At 37.4% G+C, this 27,773-nt stretch overlaps 1 protein-coding gene across 1 annotated transcript in view; it reads right to left on the bottom strand.

Annotated features, from left to right (window-relative positions):
- TBX20 (T-box transcription factor 20) overlaps positions 1 to 27,773 on the bottom strand; it is a 64,333-nt gene continuing 36,560 nt past the window's right edge. Inside the window, exons 7-8 of the mRNA XM_036990567.2 lie at positions 4,852 to 4,964; positions 1 to 3,567 (exon numbers count right to left, since the gene is read on the bottom strand). Coding sequence (XP_036846462.1) covers positions 3,227 to 3,567; positions 4,852 to 4,964 — 454 coding nt within the window. The 3' untranslated portion in view covers positions 1 to 3,226. The remainder of the gene's footprint in view (positions 3,568 to 4,851; positions 4,965 to 27,773) is intronic.

Below are 27,773 nucleotides of genomic sequence, written 5' to 3'. Positions count from 1 at the left end.
TCTCTCTTTTTTTTTTTTGTAGGGAAGATGGCTGTTGTGGTTGGAGAAGTACAATGACAGAGACATGGCTACTGGTGAGTCAGGGGAGATCTTCTTGGAATATCCTGGAAGTCAGTGTAACTCCTACACAGCCCTGCACAGGATTTTTGCTAAATAATTAATCATCATCAGGAAACTTCTTAACATCTACTCTGTGTCCACCTACTAGAAATGGTGGTAGGCCTTCCAGACAACACACCATTGTTATAAACTCAAAAGGACCAGCAATGCAGTATAAATTCATTAATGTAGACCTTGTTACCCAATAATTCGTTGATTTGTTAGACATGAGATAGATACATTTACCTTTCTATTGTTAAAGGTGGACAGAGAAGGGAGAAAGATTTGCTAGTAAGCAAAAGAAACAATTGAGCTTACTCAGAATTATTGGTGTTTTAAAAACAAATCACTAGGCAGAACCAGCTAAGTTATGCATTAATCCCTTCAGGTTAGATAAAGCAGTTTGACAGGGACTCTCTTTAGCATACTTTATGTTAGCCATGCTTTTTGATACTATAATGTACCTGGGAGGAAACCCTGATTTTATAATATAACTCATGCTTTTAATTATTCAATTGGCTTTCCACCTAATTATCTAGTTCTTGCAATTACTTTTAGTAGGATATAGTTTGGACTTTTAAATACTTAAGGAGTTAAAAATCCACACCAGAGTATCTCAGAATGATCCAAGTAGGGTAAATTTCTACCCTAGTTCACATGACTAGAATGACTCTGATCCGGTTGAACTCCTCACTTGTGCTTTTGGTTTCTGTTTCAAACAATACCAAATACTTAAAAAGGATATCCGATTTAGAATTTTGGGTGTGATTTTCCAAGAGCATACTTTTATATCTTATCCTTTGCTTTTCTCTAAGCACTCTATTTATTTTTAGTCTTAAACTGCTTAATTACAAAACAAAGTTGTAAGTTCAGGGAATACTGGTATAAAACCATACTTAACAATACACACAAACCAATTAGGGAAAATGCAAAATACTATTAAAGTGATCCTTTCATTCTTATTGAAAAGAAAATTCAGATATGGATTCATTTCAGACCAGTGAATTTACCAGGGTAGTCAGTGGTATCGTGTAAAATAGCATCAACTTTTATCATTCCTGCTTTGAACAGCAGCACTCTCTTATTAAAAGGAGCACTTGGAACAGGCCAACTAATATCAAACCCCTATCCTAAGCTCTACAGGTATTTAAGCATTACTCATAACTGCTTTTTTAAAGAAATGCACATCTGTGCTGTGTTTGAAAACAAACTACCCATGAATACGTGCAAATAGTTAGAAATTAGCCTACCGTGTCTGCCACAGGACTTTGAGATGCTTGGTTAACACCACCCGTAGTAACAGCTCTCCTTAGTAAACTGTAGGAGAAAGGCAATGGCACAGCCACGCAATGGTGTCATGTAGAACAGGCTATGCCATTATGCCTTGTTTCATAGGCTGGAAATGCCTACAAAAGGCATCTGATATGGAAAAGCCTAACATTAAAACAACCAAATAAAATCCCACTGAAATCCAATGTAATAAGTATATTGCATTTACTCCCCAATACACCTCTACTCTCAACAGCAATATTTCCCATGTCTTTGAAATAATTCAATATTTCTGCAGTCAGAACAGAGTAGAATGAATATTACTTACAACATTTAAATTATATGAAAATAGAGTCTTGGGGAACTTTGTGAAGAAGACAGGGTATATATCCTGTAGCTGGAATGTATTATATCTAAAGTTGATGAGCTTTATTTATTTAAGGAAACGAACTGTTGCAATATGGCAGATGTACTACCCTGACTATAAATGCTTAGATTTATGTTGCACCAAAGTAGCACTGAGATTATATGTAACTAAAATATAATTAAACATTAAAGGAAGGCTTAAGAAGAAAGCAAGAGCTGAAAATAAAATGGATACATGCTTTAGATTTACTAATAAGCACTGCTGATGCTTCAGTCAGGGAGTCATTGAGTTAACATGCAGTTTCATAAAATGCACTAGAAAAATGGTAAAGGAGTCACTAAACGTAGTACAGTAAGAAGAAATGACAAATCAGATATATGGACACATGGCTCCTCCTGAGCATAGGATAAATGGTAGCTATATGGGCATCTAGAATGGTCACTCACAAATCCAGATTTACCAAAAACTGAGGATATGACCTGGTACATTTAACATCCATAAGGTCTCCCACAGCTAAAGTAAAAATGTAGGGGACTTTAGCACCCATGGCAGACAAATTCCTTTCAGAATAGGGCAACCGGCTTTTTATTGCAGCTCTAAGTAAACGAAAGCCTCACGTATCATTATGTAGAAGCTTTAGAGTATTCCTCAGTGAATAAGTCAGAAGTGTACTTAAAATGCATCCCAGACAAATAAAACCTCAGTTTTACATAGAGCCTCCTGCTTCAAGATTGTATACAGAAGATTTTTCCTACATGAATGGCAAATAATTGCAAAAAGGAGAATTAGGAAGAAAGAAGACAAGACTGTGAAAAAGAGCTTGTCAGGTACTGGCCCTTCAGTATTACAAAAAGAACTTTGTGAAGTCATGCCACCTTTTCATCCACAAAATAGGATGCATTAGCATTATCTCAGCTCCTTCCCCAACAAAGTAACACAAAGGAAAACTAAATATGCTTAAGCAACAGCACTACAAACATTTCTCTATTTGATCTCATTTTCTACAGGGAAAGATGGACTTAGGTTAGTCATTATGCATAATCGTTGGTATGTGATATAGTATTGTCTCTGAAGAATCTTTTAACCAGTGGAAAGCAAAAAAAAAACCTATACATTTTTATTTTATACATTACTGCATCAACACAGCATTTTCAACCACTAGGAATAATGCACCTGAAGATTCATCTGCTTTGTATTATTAAACTTTCTAGGTAAATAGATATCCTACTAGTTGCAGGACTTAGGCTGGCTAAGAGCTTTGCACTGATTCTCTCTTGAACCCAAGAGCTGTCCCCTACCTGGGGATGAAGCCTGGTCCATGGTGCATTCCCCCACCTGCAGGTTTTATTGTGAGTCCAGCTCTCCTCTTTAATAGGTCCCATGTATCCTGGAGAGCCTCTGCTCCAACAGTCCCCTCCCACCCCCACCCCTGTCCTGTATTTCAATTTCCATTAGCACATTCTGGATCTGGATTCTCTATTTTTAGAAGAGTCATACAAATGGTGTCATCACAGCCGAGGAATGGCGCAGTCCTTGGATAGCAGCATAGGGCCCCTGCTGAAAGTAGTGATGGTATCGGGGCATGTGGAAGGAGGGGAATGTCGGGCCGCTCCCCTGCATGGAGCTGGCAATGGCCGACGGGGTCAGAGGCATCCCAAGGCGGCTATATGGTGGCAGAGACCCCTGTATGGGGTGAGGAATGGGTGTTGCTATGGATGCTGTGCCGGTGCCAAGAGCAGTCAGGGACGGTGGGTGCTGGAATCCAGGGAAGCTCGAGGTCGATGAGACCCAGGAACTGAGAGACAAATTATCAGAGGTTGTAAAGGCCGACCCTGGAAGGAGAAACAGCTCGTTACCCTGGAAACTCCACTTCAGTGTGCAAACCAAGACTTTCATGACCTGTAAGGATCGATTTATTTTTTTAATATATAATAGATCTGCAATTTAAAAAGACAGGTCCACCGCGAGGCAAATCAACCGTCCTGGGTTGGAAGGTATCATTTACACCATATATGGAAGACATAATTTACTAAACAGGAAAAGACTTGACTCATGAGATGGCCTGCATACTCCCACTGAGTGGCCAAACACAGGTGGGTGCCCTGCCCGAAGGGAATGACCCGATTCACCTTGAGGAAGTTCCAGAGAGCCACCACCTGCCTGGGCCCTCCGATGTCACTGCCAGGAAGGCTGCACATGTGAGCCTCTCAACAAAGCCATTCTGTTTCTGAAGACATTGTGAGAGCCCACAAGAGTTTTTTTTTTTTCTTTGTTAGCTTCCATAATTTTGTACTAAATATTTGGCAAGTTGCAAGAGTTAAGTTTTTCTTGCACTGCAGCATCCAGTAGTTTAAATATGAGTTGACGTGAGTTTTCTGACTATATAATTACTAGTAGTTCATTTGAATTTAGTTAAAAGAGGTGGGCTGTGTTTTGATTGATTATGCTACTCCGTATTATGGATATAAACTGTGCCAGAGAGCTCTCTCTCCCCACACGAACATGCCTGTGCCCAGAGTGGGCACCCCCTGGTCTCTTTTCTCTGGACTCCTGGGTACAGAGGGCTCCTCCCAGAGACTTTACCCCAGAGGAACTTCTCAGAACACCTCTAATTCACCACTGGGGCCACAGCCTCTACATAATACTCTTCACTAGGAGAATCTTCTTTTTAAAAGTATTTTCCACTTTAGTCATTGATCCTCATAAGACAGTCCTGACACAAGTGCAATAGATATGGTCCCTGGTTTTCAGATTATAAATTGAAGTTCAGACAGACTAAAGGACCGAACCAAAGTCCAACAATATTTTGGTAGTAGACATGGACAAGTAGCTCAGAGGCTCCACGTCCTTTACTAGAAAACAAACCACAGGAAACCTCCAGGAAGCGTAATCACTGAAGACACAACAGTGACATAATGAACTAAGTAAAAATCAGCCTCAGGGGCTGTCCCTTCATGAAGAGGGTCCCCAAATAAATTGGTCCAATTGTCTTTATAGAGTCTCCTGAATGCTTCTGGGGCAATTAATTCCTCAAGGCCCAGAAGTCTCACCTCCTGCCATCCTCCTCCTCTGGGGGCACTTGCTCCAGCAGTGGCAGAGTCTAGAAACTGTCTTACCTCGATTCTGCGTTGTCTGAACCTCATCCCCCAGCACATCCTCTTCTCCTCCATAGGTACGGATGGGTGAACGGGCATAGGAGTGCTTCTGAATCAGACTCTCCACACTTTCCCTGGGTTAGAGAGCAACACATCTTGAGTTAACTAAAAAGTTAAGTACTCAGAGATGGAGAGAGGGAGTAAATTAAAGATAATTTACTAGTCAGAAAAAAAGCTGTTTTCTGAGCCAAAAGACTCTCTTCAGAGAAAGGCAGCATTGAAAACGTGTATGTTCCACTGTCACTCCTCAGAAACATGACCTCAGGCATACAAATAAAAGCAAACATAACTGGGTAGGATAGGGACAATCCCCTGAAATCCTACAGAATGAGGGACAAAGAGGTGAACACATTGCTCTGAAACTTGATGACAGGAATATGGAGTTTAAGGATGTGAAAGATGAATGAGTGGATTTACTATCAGGGGTTGTAACCTTTTGACTTCACCAGCTAATGAATATTAAACAAACACTCAACTTACAGGAACTGCCCTGATTCAATATCTGATGAAATGTTGGCAAGATGTTCAAAATATTATTAGTCATAAAAAGACTCAATGTTTACTAAAAACCTAGTAAGTGCATAAGCGGACATGACAGTATGGGTTGTTTGGATAATGGACACTTTGAGATTCTTGTTGCCTTTAAGACTGAAAATTATAGAAAACCTGTGAAGGACACATATATGGCCATTAGGGAATTTAGATCCCCCAAATAAATTACTCCATTGGTCTTTGTAGATGGTCATTCTCTTGCAACATAGTCTAAAAACTAAAGAGTGAAGTTAACTTTAAAAACAAAAATTACTGTGGTATTGGCCAGTTGACCTGCTGCTACTTAAAAAAAAAAAAAAAAAATCCAGCAAGAGTTTAGCCAAATAATTTCTTTGCCAAAAGTGTGAGCTGGCAAGAGGTTAGCTTACACAGTATGCATTTCCAGAATGGCTGTGGCCTAAAGACCAAACACCAAATTAACTGCCAAAGGACAAAGAAAAGATTTTTTAAAACTGTTGAATGAAGTACAAATATCAAAGGGGACAAGGAAAGCAAACAAAATGTCATACCAACTTTCCAAAATGTAACACTTGTCAACATTTCACACAGATATGCATACTTTACCAGTGAAAAAGTACTAACTCACAGTGAAATTTGTGTTCTAGAAGGCTTTTATATTCACAGATGAAAGAAAGCATCTTGTCACATTATATAGCATGCAAATGAGGACTTAAGGTTGTACCTAAAAGAAAAATTAATTCTAGCAACTATTCAAGTTACATCTTCCTTTCTAAAATGTTTTGAAATAAGCATACAGTACCACCTCACGCAGTCAAAATGACTGGAGCCAGGCAAAATCCAGTTCCATTGGGATTGACATACAACTGTTAAAAAAAAAAGGTCATTCCATATTTATTGATATGGAATGATTGCCAAGATACATATAATAAGTAAAAAAAAGTTAAGTACAGAACAGTCTACAAAGTATGCCACATTTGTGAATTTAAAACAAGAAATATATACACTATATAGTGCCTATATATACACTATATTTTCAGAATGTTCCAATTCCAGAACAAGAAACTGCCTAGAATAGATTGTCTCTGTAGGATAGAACCAGGGACCTGAGGGGACTGGAACAATGATTCCCAAATTTGTCCCTAATACACTAGAGTCACCGGAGGCTCTTAAAAACTTATATTTTAAAAAACTACAATTAACATGCAGTGAGTGGCACATATTTAAAGTATACAGATTGATCAGTTTAGGCTTATGTGACCAGTGACACGACCACCAGAAGATAACAAACATACGTAACACCTCCAAGTTTCCTCATGCCCCTCAGGCTCCCAGTCTTCACCTCAACACATTTTCCCAATGAACCCACTAATATGACTTCTGTCTCTACAGATTAGTATTCATTTTCTAAAATTTAATAAAAATTAAATCATATTTTATGTATTCCTTTTTACCTAGCTTCTTTCACTCAGCATAATTGCCTTAAGATTCATGTTGGAGCATGTATCAATAGTTCATTCTTTCTTATTCTAAGTACCATTCTATTGTTGATGAACATTTGGGCTTGTTTCTAGTTTTCGTTTCTTACATATGAGGCTGCTACACATATTCATATATACTTTTTTTTAAATGGACATATGCTTTCACTTCTGTTGAGAAAATGCCTAGGAGTGGAATGACTGGATTGTACGTTTAATTTTATAAGAAACTGCCAAACTATTTTCCAAAGCAGCTTTATTATTTAGCATTCATATCAGCAGTATGTGAGAGTTTCACTCCTCTACATTCTCACTTGGTGTGAACAATCTTTTTAATTTTTAATTATTCTAATATGCATGTACTAGTATGTCATCACAGTAGGATTTGTTTTCTTATTATGGCTGAATAATATTCCATTGTATATATGTACCACATCTTAAAAAGCAGAAGTTTTAGCTTTGATAAAGTCTAATTTACTGTTTGTAATTTTATGGACCATGCTTTCGATATTCCATCTAAAAATCTGCATAATCCAAGGACAAAAAAGTTTCTCAGTTTTTTTCTAGAAATTTTATTCTTTTAGGTTTCACATTTAGGTCTATGATTTGTCTTGAGTTAATTTTGTACATGTATGAGGTATAGATTGATATTCATTTTTTGCTTATGGATAGCCAATTATTCCAGCACTGTTTGTCAAAAACACTACCCCATCTCCACTGAATTATCACTGTATTTTTGTCAAAAATCAATTGTTCATATTTGTGTGAGTCTACTTCTAAACTATATTCTGTTCTGTTGATCTATTTATTGATCTTAACACCAAAATCACAGTCTTGCTTAGTTGTAAAAAGTCTTGAAATTTGGTAGTATTAGTACTCTTATTTTTTTTATTTATTCAAGGTTGATTTGGCTATTCTAATTCCTTTGTATTTCCATAGGAAACTGACAATTACTTTGTCAATTCCTATTAAAAAAAAAGAATCCTATGGAGATTTTGATCAGGTTTTATTAAATCTACAGATCAAGTTATGGAGAACTGACATCTTAACAATACTGTCTTTTAACCCATTAACCAGTATATTTCTCCATTTATTTAAATATTTTTAAATTTCTCTCAGCAATGTGTTTGTACTTTTAAGTGTATAGGTCTTACAGTATGTTTTGTTAGAAGCATCCCTAAATACTTCATATAATAGTAAATATTGCTTTTTAATTTCAATTTGATTGTTCATTGCTAGTACATAAAAATACAGTTTGTTTTTGTATATTGATCTTGTATCCTGTAATCTTGCAAAACATACTTCTTTTTTCTAGTAGCTTTTTTGTAGATCAAGATTTCTGCAAAGAGAGAGTTTTACTTCTTTCTAACCAACCATGATGACATTTATTTATTTTTCCTGACTTACTGCAATGGCTAAAACCACTTTACAATGTTAAATTAGCAAAAGTAAGAGTGGACATCCATGACTTGTTGTTTATCTCAGGGACAGCATTCAGTCTGTTACCATTAAATAATATTAGTTCCAGGATTCTTCTGGAAATGTCCTTTATCAGACTGAAGAGGTTTCCTTCCATTCCTAGTTTTCTGAAAGTTTTTTTAGCCAGGAATGGATGTTAAATTTTTTTGTATGTCTGTTAAGATGATCATGTGGTTTTCTTTTTTAGTGTGTTAATATTGTCAGTCATATTGGTTAAGTTTGAAATGTTAAGCCAACCTTGCATTTCTCAGATATACTTTCATTAGTAATGATACATAATGCTTTCTTGGATTCAGATTCCTAAAATTCTGTTCAGAATTCTTGCATTTATATTCATGAGGGATATTATTAGTCTATAGTTTTCCTTTTTGTAATGTCTTTTCTATCTTTACTGTCAAGGTAATGCTGGTCTCACAGAATTAGCTGGGAAATATTCTCTTCTCCTCAGTATTAAAGAAGAGTTTGGGTACAGTTACTATTATTTCTTCCTTACAAGTTTGATACAATTCACTAGTGGTTCTATCGGGGCCTGGAGTGTTCTTTGTGGAAAGGTTTTTAATAACAAATTCAAAGCTATCAGATTATCTGTTTCTTCTTGAGTGAGTTTTGGTAGCTTATGTCTTTAAGGAATTTGTCTATTTCGGCTAAATTGTTGAAATTTTAAGTAAGCGTTTATAATATTGCTTTGTTATCCTTCCATTTAGTATCTGTAGAATCTGTACAGTCTTTAGTAATCTATAGAATCTGATATTACTCCTCTCATTCATGATTAGAGTATCTGTATTTTCTCCCCCTTTTTCATAATTAGATTGGCTAGAGAATTGTCAATTTTATTAATTTTCTTTACTTTTGGTTCCACTGATTTTCTATATTGTTTTCCTGTTTTCTATTCCATTTATTTCCACTATGATATTTATTATTTCCTTTCTTTTACTTACTTTGGGTTTCATTTGCTCTCTTTTCCTATTCTTGAGATGGAAGCTAAGATCACTGATTTGAGATCTTCCTTCAAGTAGAAATATAGTCTATGAAGTTCCCCTATATTTTAGCAGCATCCTATAAGTTCTTATGTGCTATATTTTCATTTTTATTCAGATCAAGGTATTTTATTATTTCCTTTTTGATATCTCCCTTGCCTCATGGATTATTTATACAAAAATGATATTTAGTTTCCAAATATTTGGGAATTTTCCAGATACCTTTCTGTTACTACTTTCTAATATAATTCCACTGTGATCAGAGAACATACTTTGTATGACTCGAATGCCTTTATTTTTATTGGGACTTGTGTTTTTGGCACAGAATATGGTCTATCTGAATAAATATTCTATGTGCATTTAAAAGAAAGTATAATCTGCTGATACTAGGTAGAGTGTTTTATTAATATCAATTGTTCAAATCTTTTGTATTCCTACTCACTTTCTGTCTACTTGATCTATCAGTTACTGAGAGAGATTGAAATCTCCAGCTATACTGTATATTTGTCTATTTCTCCTTGCAGTTCTGTCAAATTTGCTTCATGTATTTGAAGTTCTATTAAGTACATAAATATGTCAGACTGTATGTTCTCCCAAAGAATTAAACTCCTTATTAGTAGGAAATAATCTACTTTATCCCTAGTAACATTATTTGCTCTGAAATCTACTGTGATATTAATATAGTCACTCATTTTCTTTTGATTAGTTGAAATGTGGTATCATTTTTTCTGTTGCTTTACTCTCAGTTTGTGTCTTTATATATAAGATGCATTTCTTGTAGGCAGCATATATTTGGGTTTTGCTCTTTAATCCACACTGATAATCTCTGCCTTGAAATTGAGGTATTTAATACCTTAAATTTTTTTTATGTGATTACTGATATGATGAGGTTGAAGTCTATCATCTTGCTATTTGTTTCCTATTTGCCTATCTGTTATCTTTTTCCTCTTTTTTGCCTTCTTTTAGGCTATTTTTTAATGATTCAGTTTAATCTCTTTTGCTGGTTTATTAGCTATAACTTTCTTTTGTTATTGCTGTGGTTGATTTAGTGTTTATAGTAAATATCTTTAACTTACCACAGTCTACTTGGCAAGGGACATAACTTCTCTTCAAGTATAACATAAGACTCAAAATAATGTACTTTTATTTCTCCCTCCCAACCTTTGTGCTGTTCTTATCAATTTTTACTTTTATATAAACTGCACACTACATTGTTATTGTTATTTTTGTTTAATTATTTTTCAGAGATTTAAGTAATATGAGAAAATTTGATCTACTTATCCTTGTAGCTACCATTCTTATTGATCTTCAATTTTTTGTGTCTATCCAGGTTGATATCTAATATAATTTTCCTTCTACCTGAAGGACTTGCTTTAACATATCTGTAGTGTAGTTTGTTGGTGGTGAATTCTTTCATCTTTTGTATCACTGGGAAAAAAGTCTTCATTTGCTTTGATTTTTAAAAGACATGTTTGCTGGGCATGAAATTCTAGACTGACAGATTTTTTTCTTTCCATATTTTAAAAATGTGCTTCACTGTCTCCTCATTTCCAATGTTTCTAACAAGAAATCTGCTGTCATCTTTATCTTTGTTTCTCTTATATGTCTTTAATTCCCTGGTTGCTTTCAATATTTTCTTTTCATCACTGGTTTTGAAAAATATGATTATGATGGGCCTTGGTGTCATTTCTTCATGCTTTTGAGCTTGGGTGTGTTGGGCCCCTCAATTATTGTTTTTAGTTGTTAAATTTGGGTAAATTTTTGGACATTATTTCTTCAAATAAAATTCTCTCCTCCACTTTGCAGGAGCTCAATTACACATATATTACAATTTTCCCAAAACTCACTGATACTCTTCATTCATAAAAAATTTTATTTGCTTTCTGTGTCTTATCTTGGATAGTTTCTATTGTTATATATTCAAGTTCACTAATCTTTTCATCTGCAATGTATAATCTTTCATTAATCCCATGCAGTTTATCTTTCATTTTATACATCCTAGTTTTCATCTTGAGAATTCTGATTTAATCTTTCAGACATCTTCCATTTTTTTGAATATATAGAAGTCATAATAATTGTTCTAGTGTCCTTTTTGTATTCCTATAAATATTCTTGAGTTTTGCTCTATGATATAATTAAGTTAATTGGAAATAATATATCCTTTTGGGTCTTCCTTTGAAGATGCATTAGGTAAGACTATAACAGTGTTCAGTCTAGGACTAATATTTTTCACTACTGAAGCAAAACCCTTTTGAGTATTCTATCAAATGGCCTGCTAATCCCAAGGTTTTCCAGTTCATCTAGTTAGGACAGGCACTATTATTACCATCCCTGTATGAACACTAGGCACTATTTCCTGTAATCTTCTCAGGTGCCCTTTTCCCCCAAGCCTCTGGCAGTTTCCTCACATGTACGTACAAATCAGATTTCAGCTGAACACTCAAGAGGGACCCCTTGTAGATATTCAGAGTTCCCCTATCCTATTATCTGTCCTGTGGATTCTCACTGTTTTGGTCTAATTGAACTCTCAGCTCTGATTGCTCAAATCAGGGAGTCTGCCAAGCTCTGTCTATATTCTCACTCCATGTGTGATGGCCTAGATACTCTCTCAGACTATAAACTGGGGCCATGATATGGATCACTTCTTTGTTTATTGTCTTTTGTTGCATGATGTCCTGTGTCAAAAAAGCACTATTTCATATATTTTTATGTTTCTTACTTATTTAAGGCAAGAGGGTATACTTGGTCCTTGTTGCTTTACTTTTACCCAAAGCAAAGTCCTTCCTTTGGAATCTTCTAAGAATTCCAAAACCCAGGCCACACTCAGAGACCAAGTAAATCACAATCTCTGGGAGCTAGACCCCCAGGTGATTCTACTGGGCAGAGAAGTGAGGGAAAGGAGTAGAGGTATTGATGAATACTTTTTACCATATACTCCTCTGTACCATTTAAACTTTGGATAAAAGTATTGATGAACAAAAGGAAATGGTGGTCTAATATTTATATTTGGGTAACTATTATAATGAATTAATAAAAACTGACATTATCATTCTGATTTTTATATCAATGTAGTAAGTACATTTGAGGCAGTGTGGCATATTGGAAATATCAGGAGCTTTAAAGTCACTCATCAAATGGATGAATGGATAGATGAGTATGTAGACCCCCTAGAACCATTTTCACATTCTATTACTTCCTTAACCTCTCAGTCTGTAAACTTGGGGGCATAATACAGGTATTATGGCCTCTTGTACCACTTACCCCCAAATTTTTTTCAATCACCTATTATGAACAAGGCACTATTGTAGTAACTAAGGAAACAGTAGTAAACAAAACAAAAATCCCTGCCTAATTGGGGAAGAGGCTAGAGGAAAGAGAGAGACACACAGTAAAGAAAATATGTAACATATTAGATGATGATGATAGTTCCATGGAAAAACAAAAACAAAGAAGGAATAGTGATAAGAACTATAACTATGAGGATTAAATGATGTAAGGCATTTGAATTGCCCCAGTGTCTGGCACGTAGGAGATACTCAGTAAGTATTAGTGCCCTATGAAAAGTCTATCTAAAGCAGGTAAAAAATATTTTATTATCTTAGATCACACCTAGAACTATTTTCCCCCATCTGAATTTATTCTACCCATGTGAATAATCCTAATTCAGAATAATGTGATCTAAACAAGAGGATTTTTCTTGGTGACTGAATGCTAAAGTCAGCCGAGAATTTCACTAGACTGTTATTTGAAGTTCTAGCATAAAATTACATTTACAAGAAAGAGAATTAAAGATGGTGGTGTGAGAGGAGAGACAGAGGCTTCCTCCTAAAACTGGATACAATTAGAAAATACAATTGGCGCAACTAATCCTGAGAGAGCAACAGGAAAGAGGTCGGCACCAGACTGCATACACCAGGAGAAAAGAGCAGACCTCACTAAATGGGGTAAAGTACCAGAGCTGTGGCTCGGCAGGAGCCGAGCACTTCCCCCACCCCAGCTCACTGGCGGGAGGAAGAGAAACTGAGCAGGGAGGGAGTGGAAGGCATGGGACTGATAAATACCTAGCTCGGGAGATCTTCACTGGGAGCATGAACCTACATTTCATGGTACTTTCATGAGACTCGCATGACTACTGGGTTGGAAAGTTAATACAGGCAGAGTTCCTGGGGAGACTGGGATTCCGGCTGCTTGTGGAAAGCAGGGATCCATATCCGGCTTCTCTGGGACAAAAGCTTATATCTGTGTGCTCGGCCCACTGGTTCAGGCAGTGGAGACAGGCACAGCAGCCAGGAAGCGGGGAACAGCTCTTTCCTCCCCCAAGGAACCAATACAGCTCCCCTGTGAACCCCAACATTGCTTCAGGGGCTGAGCAGCCCCAGAATAGAGCTTCTGGACACTAGAGGGCACCATATGCAAATATGAAATGCAAAGAAACCTGATCCAGAGTAAAATTATTAGTACAACTCTGGAGAAAGATTTAAATGATATGGACCTCATGACTCTTCCTGAAAGGGAGTTCAAAATAAAAATCATCAACATGCTAATGGAGGTACAGAAAGATATCCAAGAACTCAGGAATGAATTCAGGTTGGAGATCCAATTGTTGAAGAGCACGATGGCGGGTATTAAAAGCAGGTTGGATATGGTGGAGGAGACGATAAATGAAATAGAAACTAGAGAAGAGGAATACAAAGAAGCTGAGGCACAGAGAGAAAAAGGATCTCTAAGAATGAAAGAATATTGAGAGAACTGTGTTACCTATCCAAACAGAACAATATTCACATTATAGGGATACCAGAAGAAGGAGAGAGAGAGAAAGGGATAGAAAGTGTCTTTGAGGAGTTAGTTGCTGAAAACTTCCCCAATCTGGGGAAGGAGATAGTCTCTCAGGCCATGGAGATCCACAGATGTCCCAACACAAGGGAACCAAGGAAGACAACACCAAGACACATAGTACTTAAAATGGAAAAGATCAAGGACAAGGACAGACTGTTAAAAGCAGCCAGAGACAGAAATAATATCACATACAAAGGAAAGCCCATCAGGCTAACATCAGACTTCTCAGCAGGCCAGAAGGGAGTGGCATGATGTGTTTAATGCCATGAAGCAGAAGGGCCTGGAACCAAGATTACTTTATCTGGCAAGATTATCATTTAAATTTGAAGGAGGGATTAAACAATTTCCAGATAAGCAAAAGCTGAGAGAATTTACCTCCCACAAACCATCTCTACAGTCTATTTTGGAGTGACTGCTATAGATGGAAGTGTTCCTAAGGTTGAATAGCTGTCACCAGAGGTAATAAAACCACAGTAAAGAAAGTAGAACAGCTAATTACTAAGCAAATGCAAAATAAAATTACCTATGCCCAAAGTCAATCAAAGGATAGACAAAAAGTGAAGAATATGACACCTAATATATAAAGAATGGAGAAGGAAGAAAAAGGAGGAGGAACAGAAAAGAACATTTAGATTGTGTTTGTAACAGCATACTAAGTGAGTTAAGTTAGACTCTTAGATAGTAAGGAAATTAACCTTGAATCTTTGGTAACCAGAAATCTAAAGTCTGCAATGGCAATAAGTATATACCTATCGATAATCACCCTAAATGTAAATGGACTGAATGCACCAATCAAAAGACACAGAGTCACTGAATGGATAAAAAAACAAGATCCATTTATATGTTGCTTACAGAGACTCACATCAAACCCAAAGACATGCACAGACTAAAAGTCAAGGGATGGAAAAAGGTATTTCATACAAACAACAGGGAGAAAAAAGCAGGTGTTGCAGTACTAGTATCAGACAAAATAGACTTCAAAACAAAGAAAGTAATGAGATAAAGAAGGACATTAAATAATGTAAAGGGCTCAGTCCAACAAGAGGATATAACCATTATAAATATATATGCACCCAACACAGGAGCACCAGCATATGTGACACAAATACTAACAGAACTAAAGAGGGAAACAGACTGCAATGCATACATTTTAGGAGACTTCAACACAGCACTCACTCCAAAGGATAGATCCACCAGACAGAAAATAAGTAAGGATACAGAGGCACTGAACAACACAGTAGAACAGATGGACCTAATAGACATCTATAGAACTCTACATCCAAAAGCAACAGGATACACATTCTTCTGAATAGACCACATACTAAGCCACAAAAAGAGCCTCAGTAAATTCAAAAAGACTGAAATTCTACCAACCAACTTTTCAGACCACAAAGGTATAAAACTAGAACTAAATTTTACAAAGAAAGCAAAAAGGCCCACAAAAACATGGAGGCTTAACAACATGCTCCTAAATAATCAATGGATCAATGACCAACTTAAAATAGAGATCAAGCAATATATGGAAACAACTGACAACAACAACACAAAGCCTCAACTTCTGTGGGGCAGAGCAAAAGCAGTCTTAAGAGGAAAGTATATAGCAATCCAGGCATATTTAAAAAAGGAAAAACAAACCCAAATGAATAGTCTAATGTCACAATTATCAAAATTGGAAAAAGAAGAACAAATGAGGCCTAAAGTCAGCAGAAGGAGGGAAATAATAAAGACCAGAGGAGAAATAAATAAAATTAAGAAGAATAAAACAATAGAAAAAATCAATGAAACCAAGAGCTGGTTCTTTGAGAAAATAAACAAAATAGAAAAGCCTCCAGCCAGATTTATTAAGAGAAAAAGAGAATCAACACACATCAACAGAATCAGAAACAAGAAAGGACACATCACGACAGACCCCAAAGAAATACAAAGAATTATTAGAGACTACTATGAAAACCTATATACTAACAAGCTGGAAAACCTAGAAGAAATGGACAACTTCCTAGAAAAATATAACTTTCTAAGACTGACCAAGGAAGAAACACAAAATCTAAACAAACCAATTACCAGTGAAGAAATTGAAGTGGTAATCAAAAACTACTGAAGAATAAAACCCCTGGGCCAGATGGACTTACCTCAGACTTCTATCAGACATACAGAAAAGACATAATACCCATTCTCCTTAAAGTTTTCCAAAAAATAGAAGAGGAGGGAATACTCCCAAACTCATTCTATGAAGCCAACATCACCCTAATACCAAAACCAGGCAAAGACCCCACCAAAAAAGAAAACTACAGACCAATATCCCTGATGAACATAGATGCAAAAATACTCAACAAAATATTAGCAAACAGAATTCAAAAATACATCAAAAGGTGGCGAAGCCAAGATGGCGGCATGAGTAGAGCAGCGGAAATCTCCTCCCAAAACCACATAGATTTATGAAAATATAACAAAAAAAACTCTTCCTAGAATAGAGACCAGAGGACACAGGACAACATCCAGACCACATCCACACCTGCGAGAACACAGCGCCTCATGAAGGGGGTAAGATACAAGCCCCAGCCCGGCGGGACCAGAGCGCCCCTCCCCCCAGGTGGAGAGGAGTCAGAGCAGGGAGGGAGAGGGAGCCCAGGACTGCTGAACACCCAGCCCCAGTCATCCGGACCAGAGCGCAGACACAGTGCATGCATGGGGTCCTGGATACTAGGGAAACAGGGCAGCAAGACCGGTGAATGGCTCCCTGAGGCCGGCGCTGGAGAACAAAGAAAAGCAAGCAGTTTTTTTTTTTTCTTGGCGAGTGCTTTTTGGAAGTCTTAAAGGGACAGGAACCCCAATACTAGGGAAACAGGGCACCAAGACTGGTGAGTGGGTCCCTGAGGCCAGCACCTGAGGACAAAGAAAAGCGAGCGGCTTTTTGTTTTGTTTTGTTTTGTTTTGGCGAGTGCTTTTTGGAAGTCTTAAAGGGACAGGGTGGGACACTCAGTCCAGAGGCAGGGAATCTGTGGATCTCTGGGCACTCTAACCCCTGGGCAGCAGGGAGCATGGAGGCCCCTCATGGAGATAAATAGCCTCCCAGTCACTCCCCCTCCAACACGGCTCCACCATTTTGGAGCAGCAGCCCAAGCCAGGCCACACCCACAGCAACAGCGGAGATAAACTCCATGGCAGCCGGGCAGGAATCAGAAGCCCTGTGTGCGCGCAGCTGCCCAGCACAAGCCACTAGAGGTTGCTGTTCTCCCAGGAGAAGAAGGCCACAAACCAACAAGAAGGGAAGTTCTTCCAGCCATTACTAGTCACAGCTCAGCAAACTATTTCTATCACCATAAAAAGGCAAAATTACAGGCAAACCAAGATCACAGAGACAACACCAGAGAAGGAGAAAGACCTAACCAGTCTTCCTGAAAAAGAATTCAAAATAAAAATCATAAACATGCTGATGGAGATGCAGAGAAAAATGCAAGAGCAATGGGATGAAGTCCGGAGGGGGATCACAGATGCCAGGAAGGAAAAGTTAAACAAACTCTGGAAGGATTTATAAGCAGAATGGATAAGATGTAAGAGGCCACTGATGGAACTGAAACCAGAGAACAGGAACGCATAGAAGCTGACATAGGGAGAGATAAAAGGCTCTCCAGGAATGAAACAATATTAAGAGAACTGTGTGACCAATCCAAGAGGAACAATATCTGTATTATAGGGGTACCAGGAGAAGAAGAGAGAGGAAAAAGGGATACAAAGTGTCTCTGAAAAAATAATTGCTGAAACCTTCCCCAAACTGGGGGAGGAAATAATCGAACAGACTATGGAAATACACAGAACTCCCAACAGAAGGACCCAAGGAGGACAACACCAAGACACATAATAATTAAAATGGCAAGGATCAAGGACAAGGAAAGAGTTTTAAAGGCAGCTAGAGAGAAAAAGGTCACCTATAAAGGAAAACCCATCAGGCTATCATCAGAATTCTCGACAGGAACCTTACAGGCCAGAAGAGAATGGCATGACATATTTAATGCAATGAAACAGAAGGGCCTTGAACCAAGGATACTATATCCAGCACGATTATCATTTAAATATGACGGAGGGATTAAACAATTCCCAGACAAGCAAAAGCTGAGGGAATTTGCCTCCCACAAACCACCTCTACCACCTCTACAGGGCATCTTACAGGGACTGCTCTAGATGGGAGCACTCCTAGAAAGAGCACAGAACAAAACAGAAGAATGGAGGAGAGGAATACGAAGGGAGAGAAGAAAAGAATCTCCAGACAGTGTATATAGCAGCTCCATAAGTGAGCTAAGATAGGCAGTAAGATACTAAAGAGGCTAACCTTGAACCTTTGGTAACCACGAATTTAAAGCCTGCAATGGCAATAAGTACATATCATTCAATAGTCACCCTAAATGTAAATGGACGTAATGCACCAATCAAAAGACACAGAGTAATAGAATGGATAAAAAAAGCAAGACCGACCCATCTATATGCGGCTTACAAGAGACTCATCTCAAACCCAAAGACATGCACAGACTAAAAGTCAAGGGATGGAAAAACATATTTCAGGCAAACAACAGCGAGAAGAAAGCAGGGATTGCAGTACTAATATCAGACAAAATAGACTTCAAAACAAAGAAAGTAAGACATAAAGAAGGACACTACATAATGACAAAGGGCTCAGTAGAACAAGAGGATATAACCATTATAAATATATATGCACCCAACACAGGAGCACCAGCATATGTGAAACAAATACTAACAGAACTAAAGAGGGAAATAGACTGCAATGCATACATTTTAGGAGACTTCAACACACCACTCACCCCAAAGGATAGATCCACCAGGCAGAAAATAAGTAAGAACACAGAGGCACTGAACAACACAGTAGAACAGATGGACCTAATAGACATCTATAGAACTCTACATCCAAAAGCAACAGCATATACATTTTTCTCAAGTGCACATGGAACGTTCTCCAGAATAGACCACATGCTAGCCCACAAAAAGAGCCACAGTAAATTCCAAAATATTGAAATTCTACAAACCAATTTTTCAGACCACAAAGGTATAAAACTAGAAATAAATTCTACAAGGAAAACAAAAAGGCTCACAAACACCTGGAGGCTTAACAATATGCTCCTAAATAATCAATGGATCAACGAACAAATTAAAATAGAGATCAAGGAATACATGGAAACAAATGACAACAACAACACAAAGCCCCAACTACTGTGGGAAGCAGTGAAAGCAGTCTTAAGAAGAAAGTATATAGCAATCCAGGCACACTTGAAGAAGGAAGAACAATCCCAAATGAATAGTCTAACATCATAATTACCGAAACTGGAAAAAGAAGAACAAATGAGGCCTAAAGTCAGAAGAAGGAGGGACATAATAAAGATCCGAGAAGAAATAAACAAAATTGAGAAGAATAAAACAATAGCAAAAATCAATGAAACGAAGAGCTGGTTCTTTGAGAAAATAAATGAAATAGATAAGCCTCTGGCCAAACTTATTAAGAGAAAAAGAGAATCAACACAAATCAACAGAATAAGAAATGAGAACGGAAAAATCACGACAGATTCCACAGAAATACAAAGAATTATTAAAGACTACTATGAAAACCTATATGCCAACAAGCTGGAAAACCTAGAAGAAATGGACAACTTCCTAGAAAAATACAACCTTCCAAGACTGACCAAGGTAGAAACACAAAAGTTAAACAAACCAATTATGAGTAAAGAAATTGAAATGCTAATCAAAAAACTACCCAAGAACAAAACCCCCGGGCTGGAAAGATTTACCTCGGAATTTTATCAGACACACAGAGAAGACATAATACCCATTCTCCTTAAAGTTTTCCAAAAAACAGAAGAGGAGGGAATACTCCAAAACTCATTCTATGAAGCCAACATCACCCTACTACCAAAACCAGGCAAAGACCCCACAAAAAAGAAAATTACAGACCAATATCCCTGATGAATGTAGATGCAAACATACTCAATAAATATTAGGAAATATATTCAAAAATATATCAAAAGTATCTTACGACATAACCAAGTGGGATTCATCCCAGGGATGCAAGGATGGTACAGCATTCGAAAATCCATCAACATCATCCACCACATCAATAAAAAGAAAGACAAAAACCACATGATCATCTCCATAGATGCTGAAAAATCATTGGACAAAATTCAACATCCATTCATGACAAAAACTCTCAGCAAAATGGGAATAGAGGGCAAGTACCTCAACATAATAAAGGCCAAATATGATAAACCGACAGCCAACATTATACTGAACAGCGAGAAGCTGAAAGCTTTTCCCCTGAGATCGGGAACAAGACAGGGATGCCCCCTCTCCTCACTGTTATTTAACATAGTACTGGAGGTCCTAGACAGGGCAATCAGACAAAACAAATAAATACAAGGAATCCAGATTGGTAAAGAAGTTAAACTGTCACTATTTGCAGATGACATGATATTGTACATAAAAAACCCTAAAGACTCCACACCAAAACTACTAGAACTGATATTGGAATACAGCAAAGTTGCAGGATACAAAATTAACACACAGAGATCTGTGGCTTTCCTATGTACTAACAATGAACCAATAGAAAGAGAAATCAGGAAAACAATTCCATTCACAATTGCATCAAAAAGTATAAAATACGTAGGAATAAACCTAACCGAAGAAGTGAAAGACCTATACCCTGAAAACTACAAGTCACTCTTAAGAGAAATTAAAGGGGACACTAACAAATGGAAACTCATCCCATGCTCGTGGCTAGGAAGAATTAATATCGTCAAAATGGCCATCCTGCCCAAAGCAATATACAGATTTGATGCAATCCCTATCAAATTACCAGCAACATTCTTCAACGAACTGGAACAAATAATTCAAAAATTCATATGGAAACACCAAAGACTCCGAATAGCCAAAGCAATCCTGAGAAAGAATAAAGTAGGGGGGATCTCACTCCCCAATTTCAAGCTCTACTACAAAGCCATAGTAATCAAGACAATTTGGTACTGGCAGAAGAACAGATCCACAGACCAGTGGAACAGATTAGAGACTCCAGACATTAACCCAAACATACATGGTCAATTAATATTTGATAAAGGAGCCATGGACATACAATGGGGAAATGACAGTCTCTTCAACAGATGGTGCTGGCAAAACTGGACAGCCTCATCTAAGAGAATGAAACTGGATCACTGTCTAACCCCATACACAAAAGTAAATTCAAAATGGGTCAAAGACCTGAATGTAAGTCATGAAACCATAAAACTCTTAGAAAAAAACATAGGCAAAAATCTCTTGGACATAAACATGAGCAACTTCTTCATGAACATATCTCCCCGGGCAAGGGAAACAAAAGCAAAAATGAACAAGTGGGACTATATCAAGCTGAAAAGCTTCTGTACAGCAAAAGACACCATCAACAGAACAAAAGGTACCCTACAGTATGGGAGAATATATTTGTAAATGACAGATCCGATAAAGGCTTGACATCCAAAATATATAAAGAGCTCACCCATCTCAACAAATAAACAACAAATAATGCAATTAAAGAATGGACAGAGGAACTGAACAGACAGTTCTCCAAAAAAGAAATACAGATGGTCAACAGACACATGAAAACAATCATCAGAGAAATGCAAATTAAAACCACAATGAGGTATCACCTCACACCAGTAAGGATGGCTGCCATCCAAAAGACAAACAACAACAAATGCTGGCAAGATTGTGGAGAAAGGGGAACTCTTCTACACTGCTGGTGGGAATGTAAATTAGCTCAACCATTGTGGAAAGCAGTATGGAGGTTCCTCAAAATGCTCAAAATAGACTTACCATTTGACCCTAGAATACCACTCCTAGGAATTTACCCTAAGAACGCAGCACTCAAGTTTGAAAAAGACAGATGCACCCCTATGTTTATCACAGCACTATTTACAATAGCCAAGAATTGGAGGCAACCTAAGTGTCCATCAGTAGATGAATGGATAAAGAAGATGTGGTACATATACACAATGGAATATTACTCAGCCATAAGAAGAAAACAAATCCTACCATTTGCAACAACATGGATGGAGCTAGAGGGTATTATGCTCAGTGAAATAAGCAGAGAAAGAGAAATACCAAATGATTTCACTCATCTGTGGAGTATAAAAACAAAGGAAAAACTGAAGGAACAAAACAGCAGCAGAATCACAGAACCCAAGAATGGACTAACAGGTACCAAAGGGAAAGGGACTGGGGAGGATGGGTGGATAGAGAGGGATAAGGGGGGGGAATAAGAAAGGGGGTATTATGATTAGCATGCATAATGCGGGGGGGGGAGAAAGGGGCGGGCTGTACAACACAGAGAAGACAAGTAGTGATTCTACAACATTTTGCTATGCTGATGGACAGTGACTGTAAAGGGGTTTGTGGGGGGGACCTGGTATAGGAGAGAGCCTAGTAAACGTAATATTCTTCATGTAATTGTAGATTAATGATAACAAAAAAAAAAGGAAAGTAAAGGGGCATTACTCCCTGATAGGATAAAACTAACTGTAAATCAACGATTAAAGCATGCTTTAAATATGCTAAATTTTGATCATTTAAAGGGTGTCAGATGATCAGCTATGGAAGTACATTTTTCTGATAATATTCCTTTCTCTTAAAAAAAAAAAAAGCAGTTCCTGTATGGTGATCTCCAATAAGTTCTTCACAATGATATAAAGGGCATATCAAAGTGTGGGCAAAGGGTTTGTTTGTGTTTATACAGAGGATCAAAGCCTAATTTGGCTACCCAGAAAACGAATTAAGATACAATATGAAGAAGAACTTTCAACATCAACATTCTCTGGAAGAGTCATTCCAGAAGATGAACATCAAAAAACTTCAACAAAGATCCTGGTGCTGTTGCAGTTGTAGCTGCATTCATCCCACCGGTTCCTGGACTTGCCATTGGAATGAAGAAGGAGATATCTAAGCTGGCCTGTGCATACAATAAAACAACAAATTTGACTGGATCTATACTGTCGGAACTCAACCAAGAATTAGGAGAAGTGCAAGTTGCAGCGCTCCAAAATCTTGCGACTACAGACTATCTACTGCTAAAAGAACATATGGGATGTGAACAGTTCCCAGGAATGTGTTGTTTTAATTTGTCTGATTTTTCTCAAACTATTCAAATTCAGTTAGACAATATCCATCATATCATTGATAAGTTTTCACAAATGCCTAGGGTGCCTAACTGGTTTTCTTGGTTTCACTGGAGATGGCTGGTAATTGTAGGTCTGCTTTGGTTATGTACCTGTATTCCTATTATGTTAATGTGTGTATGCAATTTAATTAGTAGTTTAAAACCTATACGTGCTTATGTTACTCTACAAGAAGATATGTCAAAGAAATAATCAATCTTCCCATGTTTTCTTCCGTCTGCTACTTCTATAGCTTGTCTTCTTCCTTCCTAATTACAACCCTTAAGTAGAATTCGTGCCTCATAACGAAATTAACGAGTATCACAATTCTTCCAAGTGGTAAAGATACCTCAAGACAAATGCTGGGCATAAAAGCCATAGGGCATAAATCTGCAAAGAAGTAAAAAGCTAACCTTTTCAAACAATATTACTTCTCTCTCACTTACCAACTTTACATTTCCCTGTATGGCCCCGGAAGATGACTGGTTAGCCAGAGACGGGTAAGATTCCTCAAGGGAGGGACAACCTAAGACAGGCACAGTCGCAGGGGGGCCATCAGGTGAGAAATTGGGGATCAACAGAGGTGAGGCTTAGAACCCTACCCCCCCCGTTTTGAGAGAAATCTTCTGCATCCGTGGATGTTTTGTTGCACTTGTCTATCTTGGATTAATACTTAGTTTATAGGCACACACCTGATCATCTACATTTTCCCTCTTACAGCACTAAACTATGTTTTCTACCTTTATATTGCATCTACCTACCACTACAGCATTTTATTAAAAATAATAACAATAATAATAATAACAATAATAATAAGGGAGAAATGTGGGATTCACATATAAGTCAAATATAAAAATCAAATGTATATTCATATTTGACCTGATTGTTTATAGTTCATAATGCGTGATCAAAACCAAAAGTTTCTGTGATGACTGCCCTTGCACTGTTCACCATGTAAGAACTTATTCACTATGTAAGAATTTGTTCACCATGTAAGAACTTGTTCGTTATGCTTCAGAAGATTGGAGACTGTTGAGAACTAGGCTTGGGGTTGATTAATGATTGTGCATTGAGTCCCCTATACAGAATTTTATTGTTGTTAAAAACCATTTGATCAATAAGTATGAGAGATGCCCTCTTAAAAAAAAATACATCAAAAGGATCATACATCATGACCAAGTGGGATTCATCCCAGGGATGCAAGGATGGTACAACATTCAAAAATCCATCAACATCATCCACCACATCAACAAAAAGAAAGCCAAAAACCACATGATCATCTCCATAGATGCTGAAAAATCATTGGACAAAATTCAACATCCATTCGTGATAAAAACTCTCAGCAAAATGGGTATAGAGGGCAAGTACCTCAACATAATAAAGGCCATATACGATAAACCCACAGCCAACATCATACTCAACAGTGAGAAGCTGAACGCTTTTCCTCTGATATCGGGAACAAGACAGGGATGCCCACTCTCCCCACTGTTATTCAACATAGTACTGGAGGTCCTAGCCATGGCAATTAGACAAAACAAAGAAATACAAGGAATCCAAATTGGTAAAGAAGAAGTTAAACTGTCACTATTTGCAGATGACATGATATTGTACATAAAAAACCCTAAAGACTCCACTCCAAAACTACTAGAACTGATACCAGAATACAACAAAGTTTCAGGATACAAAATTAACACACAGAAATCTGTGGCTTTCCTATACACTAACAATGAGCCAATAGAAAGAGAAATCAGGAAAACAATTCCATTCACAATTGCATCAAAAAGAATAAAATACCTAGGAATAAACCTAACCAAGGAAGTGAAAGACCTATACCCTGAAAACTATAAGACACTCTTAAGAGAAATTAAAGGACACTTACAAATGGAAACTCATCCCATGCTCTTGGCTAGGAATAATTAATATCATCAAAATGGCCATCCAGCCCAAAGCAATATACAGATTCGATGCAATCCCTATCAAATTACCAACAGCATTCTTCAATGACCTGGAAAAAATAGTTCAAAAATTCATATGGAAAGACCAAAGACCCCAAATAGCCAAAGCAATCCTGAGAAGGAAGAATAAAGTGGGGGGGATCTTGCTCCCCAACTTCAAGTTCTACTACAAAGCCACAGTAATCAAGACAGTTTGGTACTGGCACAAGAACAGAGCCACAGACCAGTGGAACAGATTAGAGACTCCAGACATTAACCCAAACATATATGGTCAATTAACATATGATAAAGGAGCCATGGACATACAATGGGGAAATGACAGTCTCTTCAACAGATGGTGCTGGCAAAACTGGACAGCCTCATCTAAGAGAATGAAACTGGATCACTGTCTAACCCCATACACAAAAGTAAATTCAAAATGGGTCAAAGACCTGAATGTAAGTCATGAAACCATAAAACTCTTAGAAAAAAACATAGGCAAAAATCTCTTGGACATAAACATGAGCAACTTCTTCATGAACATATCTCCCTGGGCAAGGGAAACAGAAGCAAAAATGAACAAGTGGGACTATATCAAGCTGAAAAGCTTCTATACAGCAAAGGACAACATCAATAGAACAAAAAGGTACCCTATAGTATGGGAGAATATATTCATAAATGACAGATCCGATAAAGGTCGACATCCAAAATATATAAAGAGCTCACACACCTCAAGAAATGAAAAGCAAATAATCCAATTAAAAAATAGGCAGAGGAGCTGAACAGACAGTTCTCCAAAGAAGAAATTCAGATGGCCAACAGACACATGAATTGATGCTCCACATTGCTAGTCATCAGAGAAATGCAAATTAAAACCACAATGAGATATCACCTCACACCAGTAAGCATCACCACCATCCAAAAGACAAACAACAACAAATGTTGGCAAGGTTGTGGAGAAAGGGAAACCCTCCTACACTGTTGGTGGGAATGTAAATTAGTTCAGCCATTGTGGAAGGCAGTATGGAGGTTCCTCAAAATGCTCAAAATAGACTTACCATTTGACCCAGGAATTCCACTTCTAGGAATTCACCGTAAGAATGCAGCCAAGTTTGAAAAAGACAGATGCACCCCTATGTTTATCGCAGTACTATTTACAATAGCCAAGAAATGGAAGCAACCTAAGTGTTCATCAGTAGATGAATGGATAAAGAAGATGTGGTATGTATACACAATGGAATATTATTCAGCCATAAGAAGAAAACAAATCTTACCATTTGCAACAACATGGATGGAGCTAGAGGGTATTATGCTCAGTGAAATAAGCCAAGCAGAGAAAGAGAAATACCAAATGATTTCACTCATCTGTGGAGTATAAGAACAAAGGAAAAACTGAAGGAACAAAATAGCAGCAGAATCACAGAACCCAAGAATTTACTCACAGGTACCAAAGGGAAAGGGACTGGGGAGGATGGGTGGGAAGGGAGGGATAAGGGTGGGGAAAAAGAAAGAGGGCCTTACGATTAGCATGTATAATGTGAGGGTGGGGGTCATAGGGAGGGCTGTGCAACACAGAGAAGACAAGTAGTGATTCTACAGCATCTTACTACACCGATGGACAGTGAGTGTAATGAAGTTTGTGTGGGGACTTGGTGAAAGGGGTGGTCTAGTAAACATAATGTTCTTCATGTAATTGTAGATTAATGATAACAAAATGAATTTAAAAAAAGAATTAAAAAAATTATATTTACCATAAAAGATGAAATGTTTAGCTTTAGTAGGTTCCATATCACTTGTTTAAGAGTGAAACCTATTTGTGAAAATCTCTTGAACAGACTTGAAGTGAAAATATTATATCAGCAAATACACTAAATGCAGAAGTTAATAGAAAGGACAATTTGGCATGATATGGACTCTGATCAATCAATTTGCCATATATATGGCAAATCTTTATATGCTCACACTCTAGTAATATTGGATCCCAGCTGATGTCAAGGACTTGTTTCACTACAATATTAGAGAGTGACTGTCTTTTTGGGCAACCTGGGTCATTAAGAAAAAAGTCAAGTGAAATGAGCAACCCTTAATAAAATGACAACATAACATACTTTCAAGCTGATGTCCTTTTAGTCTGAGTCATATGTCATGCTATTAATATTTAAGATGAACTCAGAAAATAATTAGGTGGTTATTTTTACATAAGACAGGGACCTGCTTCAAAAACCCTAGAAAAGATTTTCTCTTTATGTAGTTTTAAAGGAATTATCATCCATGAGCCCAAATTGTGGGTGTTATATTTCTAAGGTATAGTCTTTGTTCCATACACATAAACTCCTCAATCCAAGCATTTAAGGTCAAAAGCAGAAGGTAGTATTTGCCTTTCTAAAAATGCCCTTATATAAAGTCATTTAAACATCTTTCACATACACACACAAGATAAATAATTTTCCAAGTAACACAGTGAATCACTGTCTTGTGAAATATTTTGCT

The sequence above is a fragment of the Manis javanica genome, chromosome 6 (assembly GCF_040802235.1).
Source record: "Manis javanica isolate MJ-LG chromosome 6, MJ_LKY, whole genome shotgun sequence".
Taxonomy (NCBI): domain Eukaryota; kingdom Metazoa; phylum Chordata; class Mammalia; order Pholidota; family Manidae; genus Manis; species Manis javanica.
The sequence above is the reverse complement of the archived record's forward strand: the minus strand, read 5'-3'. Positions and strand labels throughout refer to the sequence as shown.